The sequence below is a fragment of the Protopterus annectens genome, chromosome 4.part0 (assembly GCF_019279795.1).
Source record: "Protopterus annectens isolate FY-2018-M chromosome 4.part0, PAN1.0, whole genome shotgun sequence".
Taxonomy (NCBI): domain Eukaryota; kingdom Metazoa; phylum Chordata; order Ceratodontiformes; family Protopteridae; genus Protopterus; species Protopterus annectens.
In genome coordinates, this window is record NC_056733.1 from 1,743,326,316 (window position 1) to 1,743,343,337 (window position 17,022).

At 37.6% G+C, this 17,022-nt stretch overlaps 1 protein-coding gene across 1 annotated transcript in view; it reads left to right on the plus strand.

Moving 5' to 3' along the window:
• LTC4S (leukotriene C4 synthase) overlaps nucleotides 1-17,022 on the plus strand; it is a 275,617-nt gene that overhangs the window by 7,025 nt on the left and 251,570 nt on the right. The window contains exon 2 of the mRNA XM_044069457.1: nucleotides 3,550-3,649. Coding sequence (XP_043925392.1) covers nucleotides 3,550-3,649 — 100 coding nt within the window. The remainder of the gene's footprint in view (nucleotides 1-3,549; nucleotides 3,650-17,022) is intronic.

Below are 17,022 nucleotides of genomic sequence, written 5' to 3' on the forward strand. Positions count from 1 at the left end.
TAGTGTTGTACAGGAGAGTTTCACATTTCCATATCAGGCATAAGTTTAGTATGAAACTATTCAAACCCCTCAGCAAGCAAATTAGGATGCCAATATGACTAGACATGTCCAGTACTACGGTAATGTCAGACTTTTAAATACATAAATCTTAACTTCTCAGTTGCAGCTTTAAATAATCTTACACATGCCCCCTTTATTAATGCAGTATCAGGCTGGTAAGAACCTCTGACCTCAGTGATTTCTCCCATTTTTTTTCCTATCAGTGTCTCTCAGTCCAATCAGGGCACCCAAGCAACTCATAGAATCAGACTTGCCCCTTTCCTGTATCACACAGTCTAAGCTGAACCTGTATATAGTGCAGACAGTGTATCTCAAGAAAGGCTTTGCTTATTCTCCACTTTTACCTGAGAGTTAAACAACACTGCAGATATTCCACTCACTTGTCTGTAAGTGGCATAACTACAGCACCATTCAACAGGCACCCACTGTAAATGTAGCTGCCTGGAACTAGCAATAGCATCTAAAAAATGTAAATGTTACAAATGGCAACTCCGTGAGTCAAGCTGAACTACCAAAGCATGCATCCAGAGTATATGACAGCCACCATTCAGATGTGCCTCCATGTTAGGCTGTTAAGATCTCATATCCATTTTAACATTTTTTTTGCTAACAGTAACAAAAAAGTAAAGCAGAGTGTTCCCTCTAGTTATCAAATCCATCACAGCCTCCATCCAGACTAATAGACCTGTGTCTCAGAAAAATAGTTAGTTCTCTATTTCACCTGTCACCTTACTGATAAGGCTGCCCACTCAGCAATTACCTTTTTGCATCTGAAAACAATAAACAGCCCTAAAAGAGCTTTGTTTAGGATGGGCTACAACCTTGCTGTCTCTGATTCTGCATCTCTCTGAAATGAAGGCATAATCATGCCCTCTGGTTAATCACTGATTTGTTGAAATTGCTACATGTCTTGTAAAACCCCTGAGCCCATCACGTAGGTTTTGGACCCGGTAGCAACAAACATCATTAGCAGACCGGAGTTTCGCTGTGGCGACCCCTAACCGGGAAAAGCCGAAAGATACAACAACAACAACAACAAAGCAACAAACATTTTGAGAATGGTGGATAGAAGAAGTTAAATCTAATGCCTTTTAGTATGCATAAATGCTGTGCCTAAAATAAATGCCCTGTCCTATCTGTCTCACTGCTGAAAAGTCATCTTTAATGGAGACTCTTGCTTCATGCAGCACATGTTAAATCTAATGCCCTTTACTATACATAAATGCCTTGTCTGAAAGAAATGCCCTGTCCTATCTGTCTCACTACTGAAAAGTCATCTTTAATGGAGACTCATGCTTCATGCAGCATATGTTAAATCTAATGCCCTTTACTATACATAAATGCCTTGTCTGAAAGAAATGCCCTCTCCTATCTGTTCCACTGCTGAAAAGTCATCTTCAATGAAAACTATTGCTTCATGTAGCATAAGCTGTTTGTCCACTTGCCAGACTAATGCAAGAATCTTCTCAGTTCTCTTTCATGTCAAACGTTTGAATGCAAACACTTTCCTGTTTTGGGCTGTTAGTTTGATGAAGATCTTGTTAGTCCACCTTAATAGCTCTGCTGCCATAGATTTAACATGAATGTTGCCTCCTGATATTTTGGGCATGCCTGAAAAGATTTGTTTTTTGGGCCTTACCACTTCTTCTTATTTGATTAGCTTGTCCTCTAGTTATTCAAGACAGGTCTTCAATGATAAGATCCAAGTTTTGGTCTCCATTCTCTCTGTTACCAGTGTTTTTATGGAGTCAGACTATTCAGAATGCATTGCTTCAAATTATGTACACCTCTCGTTAATGGCATCCATGCATTCTTCCAGAAGGACTTTAATTTTCAATAGCTCCTGAGATATACTGTACATGCAAGAAGCATTCATTCTCTATTTCTCTATTTCTGTTCTGTAATTTGAGAAGCACTACTCCTAGGGACAACTAAGAAAGTCATGTAGCCTACTTACAGTTGTTGGACGTACTGTTTAACTTGCTTTTTTCAGTTTTGTTTACTTAGATATAGACAGACTTCTACATCTGATGACCTCAGTTTAAGAAAAATCTAAAGAGATTGAATCACAAAACTCAAATAGTTACACGAAAGGATGAGAGCTCCAAATCAACCAGTCTAACTCAGAGATGCCATACCACAATACCAGAAATCCTCCAGTCATTAAATGCTTTTTAAAGCAACACCTTTATTAAATTCACACAATTGTAGCAATGAAATGGGTAAAAAAGAAAACAAACAATTACAAACACGTTTTAAAGTTTATTACACCTTACATATAGGTTTTCTTTTTTAACAGTTATAATTCAGTCCAACATCACATAAATTGTTCCAGTCTTGCTTTCCCTCAATTTCCTCCTCCTCCTGAAAATTATTCTGCATGTATTTTTCCCACAAATTCCATCTATTTCTATGTAATTTGCTCCTTACCAGTTTCTAAAGATCTCTATTCCACTCTTTTTATCTCCTTTACAATATTAAATACTTCGGCTATGGATGATTTAGATTTTGACTTCCATTTTCTAGTAATTGCGTTTTTGGCTGCAAATAGCATTAAAATTATCAAGGCCTTACTATGTCTAGGCAATTCAGAGCCTATATCCTAATTCAAAAGAATTAATTTCCTTAAGTCTGACAACTTGTTACATTCCCAAACATGTTCCCAATTACCCCTCTCTTTGCCATCACACCTCCAAAAGTTGCTGTCTATCAGAACATATTCTTCAAAGTCTACTTGGGGTGTAAACATTCCTTTGCAATACTTTTGTGCAAAAATTCTAAACATACTGGACTTTGTTGCATACTTGGAAGCCAGGCAGATGTCTTCCCACTGGCCTTTGTATGTTGCCTTTCCATTCTCTGTTTCCAATCTCTCCTAATCTCTTCTGATTTATTCTTATAGTCATTGTACCATATTTTATATGCCCTACTAGTTATCCCTTTTTAACAGCAGCTTCTGTTGTAGACTTGACTAACAGCTCTACATCAGCTGATCATCTTTCATTCTGGACTCTCCTATGCCTTTGTCTTTTCACATATGTTGTCATCATTCTCTGATAGGGGCGACAGTCTAGAACCTGCAGTCCACGCTTCTGCTTGGCCTAATCCCACCCTCTTACCTTTCCCTCCATAGTTATTTGCTCCCAATACCTTGTTTCTTTGGCTAATTTTCTGCAGTAATTTCCAGCCCCCACCTATTTTCTATGCCTGACTTGCAGTCATCCCTTTCAGTAAAATCTCCTTTGTCCATTCCCATAATTTATTGAATACTTTATCACATCTATCATCAAGCCAGAATCTGAGATTATGTGAATCTGAAGAGTCTGTAAAGAAGCTATTTTCTTGAGTGTTACAGATTGCCAGGAGTTTATCTGACAATAGTGCTTTTGCAGAAAGAGCTATTATTGATAGGAAAAAAATATGAATGTAAAAGTAAAAGTAATATTTCAGACTCAGTTCTATTTTATTTTCACATTTTTTTTCTTATAGCTTACTTTTTCCTTCAAGTGATTTATGCAAGACGAAAATATAAGGTGCCTCCTCCCACAATCTCAGGACCACTTGAGTTTGAGAGAATCTTCAGAGCACAGTAAGGACTGAAACTGACTTTTTTGTTTTTATATATTCATTGTTCACTTAAGCTTTGCTTTCTGGCTGTGAAAAGAAATGAAAACATGAGGAGTCTGAAACCTTTGTTTTATCCACATGAATTTACTCCACAGGGGGAAGAGATTTACCTACTTGCTCCAGTATTTATTGTTTTTGGTTATGGTGGTGTATATTTTATATAGATAATGTGAGAGGGGTAAATACAGCTTATTGGGCCTTTAACAATGCTGTTCACTTTGCTCTTGAATTACAGGCTGATAAACAAGATAGACTACTGAAGGCAATACAGGAGGTTCATAGTGTGGGCTACAAAATGTTTCCAAGATGCAATACAGAGTGTGCATAAACAGAGTGCACATGCATGCGTGTGTGTATGTGTGTGCGTGAGTGTGTGTGTGTGTGTGTGTGTGTGTGTATATGTGTGTGTGTGTGTGTATATGTGTGTGTGTGTGTGTGTGTATATATGTGTGTGTGTGTGTGTGTGTGTGTATGTGTGTGTGTGTGTGTGTGTGTGTGTGTGTGTGTATGTGTGTGTGTGTGTGTGTGTGTGTGTGTGTGTGTGTGTGTGTGTGTGTGTGTGTGTGTGTGTGTGTGTGTGTGTGTGTGTGTGTGTGTATATGTGTGTGTATATGTGTGTGTGTGTGTGTGTGTGTGTGTGTGTGTGTGTGTGTGTGTGTGTGTGTGTGTGTGTGTGTGTGTGTGTGTGTGTGTGTGTGTGTGTGTGTGTGTGTGTGTGTGTGTGTGTGTGTGTGTGTGTGTGTGTGTGTGAGTGAGAGAGAGAGGCAGAGTATGTGTATGCATGTGTGTGTGTGTGTGTGTGTGTGTGTGTGTGTGTATGTGTGTGAGAGAGAGAGGCAGAGTATGTGTGTGTGTGTGTGTGTGTGTGTGTGTGTGTGTGTGTGTGTGTGTGTGTGTGTGTGTGTGTGTGTGTGTGTGTGTATATGTGTGTGTGTGTGTGTGTTTGTGTGTTAGTGTTTGTGCATGTGCAGATGCTGCACATGCTGAAAATATTGTGAACTAAAGGGTGCAGTGAATTTTTCAACATGATACCAGATAATGTAGCAAAAAAAAAACTCAGCAGTTAGAAAATGGATTATTAAGTTATTGAGTTGAACTGATTAACATTCTGAGGAGTCAAACAAAGCAAGGAGTTCCTTTGCAAGATATTCAATCATACATCTAAAAAGAGGCCACACAAATCTGGAATGTTCCTTGTGAAGAATAATTGTGAGCTGACAAGACTAATCCCAGAACCAAGTTTCGATGACTGTAAAGACAAGCAGTATGTTAAAATCCTTTGAGATGGACCCCATATACAAAAAAGAGAAATGGCATTGCCACTGCACATGATTCTGGCCATAATCCCAACCACCACCCTGGCCACCTCAAATCCATCCATCCGTCCACTTTCAACCCCTTTTTCCCATTTTGCACATGGGGTCGGGGAGTCACTTCAACAGTGACAATCATCTCAAACCGAGGTTTACACCGCCAGGCAGCTAACCCTGCCTCCGTAGTTTATCCGTACCACTCACTCACACACACACACTCACACCTAGGGCCAGTTTAGTGTGTCCACTTCACCTGCTGTATGTCTTTGGAATGTGGGAGGAAACCGGAACACCCAGAGGAAACCCATGTGACCACATGGAGGACATGGAGACTTCACACAGCCACCTCAAATAGTGTCTGTTTTTGAAACATACTAATACGTTAATGCAAAAGTAATTATTAAACAAAGTAACTGTTATTTTTCATAAAAAAGTGGTTGTAAACTTCCAGCATTACTCTTAATATAGTAAAAAATAAAATACAGCCTCTCTCCCTGCTAATATAATCCAATATGCAGATCATTCAACACTAATATGTGTAGCTTCTTTATTTAAACATCTCCAAGATGTCCTATAGCATTCCTTTTCAAAAATTTAAATTACTTCTAAATCCAAAGAGAACTAAATAATGGTATTATCACCTCCAACCTAACTACTGCAACTTAAAAATATTATCAGTTGATAATACTGTAAATAAGTTAGTACAAAACTAAAATTACTGGGTATAAAAATTGTCTGTAAGTTAAGATTTGATCAACATATCCAAGAAGTCTCATAAACTAGGACTTCTTTATGAAATGAAATATTTAGTAATAGACCATGCTCCACATTCCAAAGACATGAAGTAGGTGGATTGAACACTAAATTGGCCCTAGGTATGAGTGTGTGCATGCAAGTGTGTGGTGCACCCTCTAAGGAGGGTTGGGCCTCGGGCTAGTAACCTGATCCCGTAAAACTCGTACCTGCTACAGAAACAGCGAGTGCTGAAAGACGCTCATTGCCGGATGTGCTGAATGCATGGGAGCGAATCCAGGATCCATGCACATAAGACCATAGCTCAAATCTATCTGCTCTGTAGTCTTAGTCATACCACATTAGTTTGGAATTATCGACAGTCATCTCAGCTAGTCAAACTGAAGCAGCTGTATAATAAAATGCCAATGTTTCCAGATTCACCAAACACGTCACTGTCTCGCACTTCAGTCCCTTAACTGGCTGAAGCTACTTAAGCTATTAGCCTATAGTCACATTAAGACCACCTACTGCATTCTCCAAAGTATAAACAGATACTGTGTCACCAGCCAGTTATTAGACAGGTGCTCACAGCACAGGGAACTGCATTCTCTGAAGCAACACTTAGTGCTTACTTATCAATCTAAAAATCATAATGGTAACTGCCTGTACTTGGTTTATGTTGCTAAACTGTGGAACTATCTCCCAAAAAGCATCTGAAATATCTCATCTTGTCTGCTGTTTTTGCACTTATAACACCTCTATTACTAAATGTCTTCTTATTTGAATCATTAGGCATCTATATTTTAAAATCAGCATGAAATCATACCAGTCAACATAACAATCATGCTGTGTAACAGCACGATAGGTAAGCCCCCTGCTTATGCAGCTAAATCAAGCATCATAAAATCGTAATACATTGTCACACGTTTATATGCATCAAATGGCTAACTGGTTAAAACGTGCTTATGCCTGCTCTGCTGCCTGTCTACTAAAATTTCAGTGTGGCTTTATACATAAACTGTAAAATAATACTGAATATTCTTTAGATGTGTGTGACTTTAGCATGCTGTAAATACTGTACAGTATTTAGTAGCACATTTTTATTGTTAACTCATGCTAGTTGCTTATAAAAGTATGTAATGTGGAAGCTTTCCTCCCTGGGCCTCTGATGAAAAGGGGCGTCATCCAGTCAGACTTTCCTGGTAATCAAAGACAATTATATAAAATAAATATTAATACGCTATCTATCAGGAAAATCTACTTTCAGATTTGGAAAATCAGGATATATCAGAAACTATGTGATGTATAACATATGGTCAATATTTAATCAATATTTAAAAATGTTGCTAGATGCAAAATATATGACAAGTACTACAGCAAGCTGCTGTTCTCTAAGCATTACTTTTAAGGATATTTCACTATATCGCCTATGTATTAATAAGGGGCACTCCAGTTTTTGTGTTTAGCATAAGTGGCACAGCAATAATTAACAGTGTATGAGCCCCAGACTATAGGGCAACCAAACAGACCATTTGCCAATAACGGATATAAAAGTAGTGTGAATTTCTTCAGAAGACAGGCAGTTGTTTATTAGAAGAGCAGGTCCTAAGAGATCACGGTTTTCAAAAAAGCAGCAAAAGAAGAAGAGAATCTGTTGGGTATAACAGAATGCAAGTATGCAAAGATTCAGGAGAAAAAATATGTGAGGATGATAATACAGGCATTTCCATTACTGACAGAAGAGTATGAATGAGAATCACTACAGTTACTGGGGGCCTAACCAGTAATTTATCATGATTACAGAAAATAAGGACAATACATGACATTCCAAACACTGGACTTGTATGGTATCTTATGGGAAAGTGATTTTCTGAATTTCCACATCTGGAAAGGCATTAGTAGTGACAAGAACTGAAACTGTTGAACAATGTTCAAGAAAATAAAATAAAGATGTGCTTCTGTATACCTAGTTCCATTCAATATTATTGGAGTAGACTGGATGAGAGAAGAAAAATGGGTGAATAAAAGTAGTGAATGTTATCCCACAATAAATATCAGTCATAGACATGTTTTCATTTTGAGTATCTGCCACTGCTTTGATTGTGTTACTTTGTTTGTCACATGAGACGATTGTTTAGCAATTGTTCCATTTGTCTGACGTCATATATGTCACGTATCTAAAATTGATGAAAAGCAATGTCGTGGTAAGCAAACGTTTCTGCTGCTGCAGCAGATGTATACAAGATTTGTGTATTCAGCTGATCTTTCATCAGCATTAGTAAGTCTTGTATTTCTAATGGCATCTGTTGATTTATAATTTGTTGAATCAATTCTAGAGCAGAATAAACACTGAATAACTAGATGATGGTTCAAAATTAAACATAAGAATACATTTCTTTCAACCTCGAATAAATGATTTCGGAAATTATTAGTGTATAGTTAAAGGCATTTTTCACCAATATCCAAGTGTTGCCATTGAAAGCTTTATTTCATTTTACTAACTTGTTATTAGTTACATTTTTTGCCGTACCTGGAAAGTAAATTGCTTCTAGTATTGTTGTTACTGCTGTTCTTATTGTTATTGTTATTATTATTTTATCCAGTAGTATGCATGATCTAGTCAAAGAGAGAAATTATACCAGATTTTTAGCATCTGTAAATGGTTTGCAGTGGGGACTGAAGAATATTAAGGTCAAATCAAAAACTTCGACACCATGAAAATTGCAGTTTTCCTAAGAACCGGAGATTCAGAAATAGAATAATTATTTTGGAGGACCAGATGTGGAGGCAAAGCTATATGCAGAAATAAGCTATAACCTATTTACTTTACAAGCATATGACTAGGTTTGTAACTTTTTAATATTGACCTCCATGGTAATTTTGAAGATAACGTATACTTCCTTTTTAAGATTTCTTGAATCCTCATCAGAAGCCAGTACATTCTTTGTATCACTGAAGTGTTAAATTTTTATGGAAAAAATGATTGCTGTTTGTAAATATTGACATCTAAGACTTGTGTATCTCAGCCTGTTGTCTATATTATCTGTCATCTATTGTTTCTCCTGCACATACAAGTATGTATTCATAGAGTATCTATCACTTTAGCTTTTAAATTAAATTATTCTGGAGCATTCTGGGCATTCTGCATTGAGATCTGCATGCTGTAACAAGCCATCTTGATTTGCTTTCTTCTCAATGTTGTATGCTATTTCACAGTTCAGGGCTTTCTAATTTAGCTACCACCTTGCCTCTTCTTTAGCAGTGACTTTTAAATCACTTTGTTGTCTGCTCCACTATTTTATTGAAATAGTTTATTTTCTATGCCTGGGACTTTTGTGTTTTTACAATGTATTTGTAATTAGCTGAACTTTTCTTGCTTTTAAGTGTATAATCATATTTAATTTTTATTAGCTTTTCTAGCCTGACAAAATCTTTAAACTTTTTTTTTAATTTCATGTCATTGGAATAACAAAGTCCAGGCAACAGTAAAGTACTGTACTATGTGCATTGACAAAGTAGGAGTGGTACACCAAATGTAGTATTAATGTTTTAAAATATAATGTAAAAAAAAAAAAACTACTTGGAATTAACTGTTGTATGCCTATCATCAAACTGGGGTATATGTTGATCATCTGATAATACTATAATAGAACGCTGAACAATCAAAAAATAACCAGGGAAATAACTTTTGCTGAACCTCAGAGATCACTTTTTGAAGGGTGGCAACCCCCTGCACCTACCCATGTGGGAGGACACTACCTCCACACTCTGAACTTAAATATACTCTACTCTGAAGTTGCAAAATCGTGAAGAAAAAGAAACTCCACTGTTGGTGAAAACTGTTTTGCTAATTTATCCTTGATTGTTCAGCATTTGATAATAGTGTTGTTGATTGAATGACAGATACCCTTTTATCTACATGCCTGAAATTAATCTTTCTCCACTTTTCACATTGTGTATTAACTAATTTTTCATTTTGGTATTACTTATTACTCTTGTGTGCTACTTGCTTTTGGTCATGTATTCCAATTTTATAGCAGCCTAAGTGTTACATTTATACTTCAAGATTGTAGTAATTAGCAAACAATACCACTAAGTGTGCAAAACTGTAAATCATGCAAGCATACTTTTACTTGGATTGCTACATGATCTTATTGCAAATACTTCATAGTTTTAATGGCATCTTCTAAAATTGTCACTTCTTTTTGAAAGCTCAAGGGATATGGAATGATTTACATAAATTCGTATAAACAGACATAATCAAAATCCACCAACTTAATTCCAACCCTTTGCATTTCACTGTATCAATAACATAGCAAATAGAATAGTGCAATAAGTGAACCGTTGCTTTCCTTTAACATACACCCATTAGCATATGGGTACACAGTTATAAAAATGCTAGGGCCTATCTAAAGGTAGTTACATGTCTTGTGTTATACATTCCTTCTAGAACCAACCTGATTCAACACCTCATAAAAGTTAGTAATGCAGTTAGTGTGTTTGAGTTATTTACTAAGCACTCTGGCTATGGCTAATAGATATGTATTACGTGGTAACAGAAGAGAGGAAATATGACTGCCATGTTTAGAAATACAGATGTATAATACGCAGTTGTTAAAAATATTACATCTGCTATAGCCAGAAACTCTTTCAATGCAATGTAGTTTATCAGGAAACTGGAAATTTTGGATCCAGAAATCTGATGTATACCTCAGTGAAAATGAAAAAGCAAAGAAGCCTGAAAAGGTACAATGTGCACACTTTTGCATGTTTCTAGGGAAGAAACATGAAATGTATATAATACGTTTATTCTTTTTGAAAAAGAAAAACTACCAGTACATAGAAACTGTGGTATTGATATGAGACTAAAAATATCTTGCCATTTATTTACCATTTTTTCTTCAAACAAATCTTCACAAGGTCTAATAGACACTATAGATGCTCACATTGCTAATCTAAAGAATCAAGCTAAAGATTATGACTTTGATGAGCTACATGAGTCACTGCTGGTAAAAAGTAGAACAGTGTTTGGTATAAGTATCATCAAAAATGAATGGCTACTTAGTGAAACAGACCTGACCTTATTTAAAGATATGGATGTGAGAAGAGTGGGTGAAATTACAATTGCATGGCTAAAAGGATTAACTTAAGCAATGAGAATGTATGGGATAAAATATGACTCAAATACACGAACATGAGAAATAAAGTGAGAACGAATTGCAATGGTAAAGGCAAGGAGAAAAAAGTCAAGTGGTACATGGGGTGAAATTCAAGCTTCATGTACTAGGCACATCTATGAGCATAAGAGCTAAATATATTCTGCATGTAATACATTTTGTAGAGGTGAACTAGGAAGAACCATTTCAAAAATATGTATAAGGAAGGAAAGGTGACAGTAAAAATGTGCATGACATTGAACAGAAATATGAAAATGAGTTATTTCTTGATGCTATTAAAATGAAAAGAGGTGACTCAGTGAAACCCATATCAGAAACAATGATACATGGGGATATGTCAGATTATTGCCGTAACTGCTGAGAATAAATGAAATAATGAATTTGAACTAAACATGGATTCAGAGTATATTATGTCAGAAATAGTTTATTAGCATTGGAGCTGAAAGACACAGAAATGTAAACTACAGATACATTGTTGAGATATTCAAGCCACCAAGTGTAGTCACTGGATCAAAAGCTACTGAAATATAAATGTAAAAATAAGTATTGCATGATCCCATATCAAATCCTACCACTTAAATAAGCTAATTCTCTTAATATTTGTGTCATTTGGTTTGTGAGAAACCAAGAATGGTAAAGTGTATTTACAACGTGAAAGCAAAGACTGAATGTGTACATGCACCATCATGCCATCACACTTGATGAGTATTATGAATGCTTTATGACTATGCTAATTTATTTACAGGTTTAGGAAGCTTGCCAGAAGAATGTCATACTCAAATAAATGGTAATGCTATACCAGTAATACATGCTGCAAGGAAAGTACCAATATGTTTCACGAATAGAATAGTGAAGGAAATGAAGTGATGAGAGAGTGTAGATACCAGTAAGAAGCAACTGTTGCAAAGCAAGCCAACATTTTTAATTGAATCGCTTTGTAAGATCCGAATACAGTGATTAAATGAAAGCATTGCACATTGCTTACTGTTGAAGATTTGGCTTCAACAATGACAAATAATAAGCACCTGTAAGAAAGCATTCAATGAAAATCATGAATTCTGGTGCATTCAGGTGGATAAAGAATATTCACTATGTCACCAGAAAGGCACAGTTTCCTTAACTCACTTATGCCCGAACTGCAGGGAGTTAATTAACACCTTTGCTTCTTGAGATCTTCTAAATCAGGAAACTCCGTGGATCCTCAGAGCTTTTCTCCAAACTCCACTACTGAAAACATATTTCATTCAATTTATAACATCTAATAAACGGTGTGAATTAGAAAAAAATGTAAAGTATGATAGTTGCATGGTAGACAATTGGGTATATACTGGTGTTAGTATCAAAGGTCTATCTGTAGTTGTAGAGCATATACTGCAAATTTAGGAAAGCAGAATTGTATTTTGTTTGTCAAAATATACCAGTGTTATGATCAAACAAAGGTTTATAGTGATGTAAGGGTGCAAGACAGATTCACTAGATTAGTGAGAGATCTGTTCAAGACTTTAACAATGATGAATGCTAAGAGGGAATTGCACCCTACTTTTTGCCAAATCTATGCAAATTAGGAATGTAATGATTTACAATGTTTCAAAACAGTATTAATCTACAAAACTGTTTGTGTTAGATAGGATCATAGGTTAATAGGTATATACTAAGTTAACTACCAGGGTCTTTGTAAGCCTAGCTGTGCATCCCGGTCTAATTGTATCTTTATGTATTGTGGGTATTTATTAACAGAGGTATGTTAGAAAGTTTCTAGAGGTTATGTGGGGGTGTGGGTATGTTAGTTTGGGCAATACTGTCTGTCTCTGTCTATCAGAGACATGGAGGACAGATCCAGGATGAATTTCCAATCCACTGGTCAGGGTTATGCTTAAATAAGGTTAGGAATGTGGACTCTGCCATATACAGATGGGGAGCCTTTTCCAAAACATGAGGATCCTCTGAGGCACATATCTATCTCACCAGCTTGTCTTATTTATGTCACAAGCAAAACTTAATCCTTAAATCTAGTGATTCTGATGGTGTTCATTTTGCAGATGTGCAAAAGTTCCATCAGTGCTGGATCTGAGGAAGGCTTGTATGCCATGCCTAGATTGCTTCTCAGCAACCTGTAGAAGAGCAAGTATAGAGATAGGGGTTTAAGACACTCCATGCATGGATTCTCCTGTTAAGAATTCCAACTGATGCATATGTTTGGCCAGGTACATGCTGAAGTGTGCATTATACTCAACAATAGGTCTGATAAGAGCTAAAACATGTGGGACTATAACTTTCTTGAATCTGAATGCCATGCTTTTGCTATTAAGTTGGGTGACATAGAATGCATTTCTCACTACCTTGAGCACAGGTCAAAGGCCAGATTACTATTTACATATGTTCCCAGATCCTGACTACTGGGTCAATGTTTAGGGGTGTGTTATCAATGGAATAATTAGCCTGGATGGTAGTTTTCCCAAAAGGTGCTATAATGAATTTCTTGTCATTGAGTTTTAATGTGTGAATTTGGTACCAGTCATTTGCCTGTGTTAGACCCACATGTACGATGTTTGTGTCATGGGGAGGAATCCATGACAGCTCCCGATTTGCAGTGATCTGTAAACGTGGCCAGCCAAAGGCTCTTGACATTAACCTTTACCTCCAAGAAGTAGATGCCAAATAGGAGACGTCCCAGCACAGAGCCCCGAGGTACCCTGCTGGTGACTGGTATGTTACTGGAGGTGATATCACCAGTCCTGACTACCTGGGTCCTGTCTGTGAGCCAGCTGGCAATGCAGTGAGTTATGTAGGGCTTTATGCCCAGTTTGGTGAGTTAGTCAACCAAACATGAGTAGGAGATTGTATTGAATACCTTAGCCAGGTCCAGGTAGGTGGTATGCACTATTTTCCCCTCATCCATTGCCTTGGTGACCTTCTCAAATAAGTCCACTAGGTTTAGTAGGCATGATCTCCCCTTGACAAAGCCAAACTGGGTTGGGTCTAGTGTCTGAAGTTTGCCTATATCTTTGTTGATTATTTTCATGATAATTCATTACATGGTTTTGCATATTAGACTACTCAGACTAATAGATCTGTAGTTTCTGGGGTAAGTTGATGGTCCACCCTTGTGAAATGGAATAATCATTACAGTCCTCCATTATTGTAATTCAAAGCCTGTTTTGAGGTTATAGCTGAAGAGTGACTCAAGTAGTCCTGATAGGTCATGTTTCAAGCAGTTTAGGAGGTATCCCTGGAAACTGTCTGAGCCCATTAAGGCTGTGTCTTTGACCTTAGGAAACACTGCCAAGTTCTGCTCCATGTTAATAGTTGGGGGGGCTATACTTCTAGATCTTTCATGAAGGGAGGCAGCAGAGGAGTAGGGGGGGAGAAGTTTGAGCTGAATTTGTCAGTCAGCAAATTCACTATGTCACTCTGCTCAGTAAAGGTGGCACCTATGACCAAGAGTTAATCACACTGATGTGTGCTGCTTTTAAGGCTTTGGACATAGCTGTAAAAAAACTTATAATTGGCATTGTTGGACTTAATTAGTCTTCTTAGTTTCCTGTTTACTTTAATTAGAACACTCCTATCATTATGGGAGTTGTTCTTCCTGATTTTAACTATGACTTGTTTCCTTTTCTTATTTCCTTTTGAACCTATTAAGGTTCAAATTCCATTAGTGTGGTTTATTTTTAGTTTGTTTTGAGCTTACTTCTAGTAGGTACATCAGCCTCTACACAGCCATTTACATGGCTGTACAGGGTCTCTGTGAACAATTCCGCATAGGTTGCTTGAACTCGGAGCTGGGAAGGGCATTGAAACTATCACTTAATAGAATGTAGTTTGCTTTGGAATATTTCCTAAGTGTTACAGGGTTTGCTGTTACCAAGCTGATTTTTATTTTGAAGAAGACATATTTGTGGTCTGACCTCACCAGTGAGGACATGACACTGTGGCGGTAGGGGTGCAGCACTCTCCCATATTGATAAGTACCAGGTCCATTATGTTTGAAATGCTGGTGGATGTATGCTCTATATGGTAGAAAGTATTTGTGTTAATAAAGTCCATGAATCATTGTGCCTGCAAGTATAAAGCAGTGCATGTTTCCCAATCCAAAAGGGGTAGTCAAAGTCTCCCATGAATAGGGTATTTGGTTTAATGCTGAGTGTCTCCAATAGGCCTAGGTTTGAGCTATGGAATTCTAGAGACATTGAGTATGAACTATAGCTTGGTAAGATATGGTGTGATACAGGACTTTGTCTATGGTGATTTGCACATGGATATATTCCATGGCATTGTCTTATTTAACTAAGCTAGACTCCTCCACCTTTTGTCCCCACCTGTGCTGCTGATGGTCTGAATGTGTGGAAGGCACTGAAGCCTTCTACTGCTGGAGTGCTTTCTGCAGATGTAAACCATGTCTTGGTAACAGCACAGATGTCTATACTCTTTGAAGTGAGGAGAGCTTGTAGGGTGTGGCGTTTCTTGTTTAGGATCTTAGCACTGAGCAATAACACTTTTTGGTTTCTTTGGGTTTTATTTGCTGTGTCAGTAGGTATGTCAATTTGGTATTGTCTAAAATAGGCTTTAAGGGGGTGAATAACGTTTTAGACAATTTTTGGAAGCTTAGGGGAGAAAGGTGCAGACCATCCTTTGAAAAAAGCAATATTTGTTAACCATGTCCCCCCATGCTGACAAATATTGAATCCCCTTGAAAGAAAGCAGAAACTAAGCCAATTATTGAAGTCAGTCATCTTTTGATCATACTATGGCATCATCCTTCGTGAATGTAGAATGCTACTCAGTGCAAGGCACATACCTGCCTAAGACCTATATTCAGAAAGATCAACAATGTCTCTCTTTAATATAGTCCAGGGAAGTATTTTCATCCAACCCCTCTTTCCCAGATTTGCACATCTCAAGTCAGTAATGCCCACATGGGCCATGACAGAATCCCACTAGTAGCTGTAGTGTGGTGACTTGAGTGCATGCATAACTTGGCAGATCCTGGCTCCAGATAGGCAACTAACTGTTGTCTTTTTCTTGTTTAGTCTGGTGAGTGTGGCATCTGTGTGTCCTACAATGAAGTCCCCTATGACAAGAGTCCTGGGTAATGTTTTTGCATGCCTTATGGGCTTTGCTGTTGGAGCTTCACGGGGTGTAGGTGTATGTGTGGTGCTTTATGTTGCTTTTGGTGAGTGCTTTAGAGATTGTTGAGAATAGGCATTGCCATTTATAGGCTTAGGAGGTCTTTGAGGTTTGGGAATATTGCTTTTTAGTGCCTCAGCATATGTTGGTTTATGTGTGTGGTAGATACTGTGTATGGCAGACGTACTGTGCGTGTTCTTGACAACCTTGCTTGTATATGAGATTTTTACCTCCACTGAAATTGTATATGTGCATCTCTTGCGTACTGTGTTTGTTTCTTTAAGGATTAAATGGTTGTCTGTGAACATGAAACAGTTACTACATTATCTCAGGGTACCTATATCTACCAAGCTGGCTATGGTGATATTTGGAGATTGCATATCCATACTGTCCAGACCTGTATTTGAGTGGGCTACTGTAGGTTGTGGACATACCTCTCAACCGTACCGAATTCCTCTATATTTACCGGTTTTGAAGGCAAATTAATGGGGTGCCACAAATTCCTGAGTGGCCCCTTTAATTCCTGATTTTTTTTTGAGCTGATTTCATCACACTGCATGCATCAGCTTTGTGAGGCACTCAGGCAGACTGCCTGCCTATTGGAGACACTGTCTGGGTCATGGGACTGTGTTTACCTATATTTAGCAGGCACCTGTTTGGATCTGGAAATTTGGAGTGAGCGAGCAGAGCTGTGTTTACACTTTACAGTTAAAGTTTAACTTAAGTGTTCTGCTTCTGCCAAGTGCCAAGCCAAGCCCAAGTACTTCTGCAGACTGCAGTACAGTCCGGTCTGCACTCCCAGTCTTAGGATGAAAAAATGTACTTTCTTTGGTGGCTTGAGTTTGACCTCTGGCTCCAGGTAAGTAAAAAAGATTATAAAAAAAGAACGTTATATATGGCAGTTGTGTAACCATGAATGTTTAGTTGGACTTGGTAGTAAAATGAAAACATCTGCTTTGTTTATTGAGGATGTGGTGTATCCT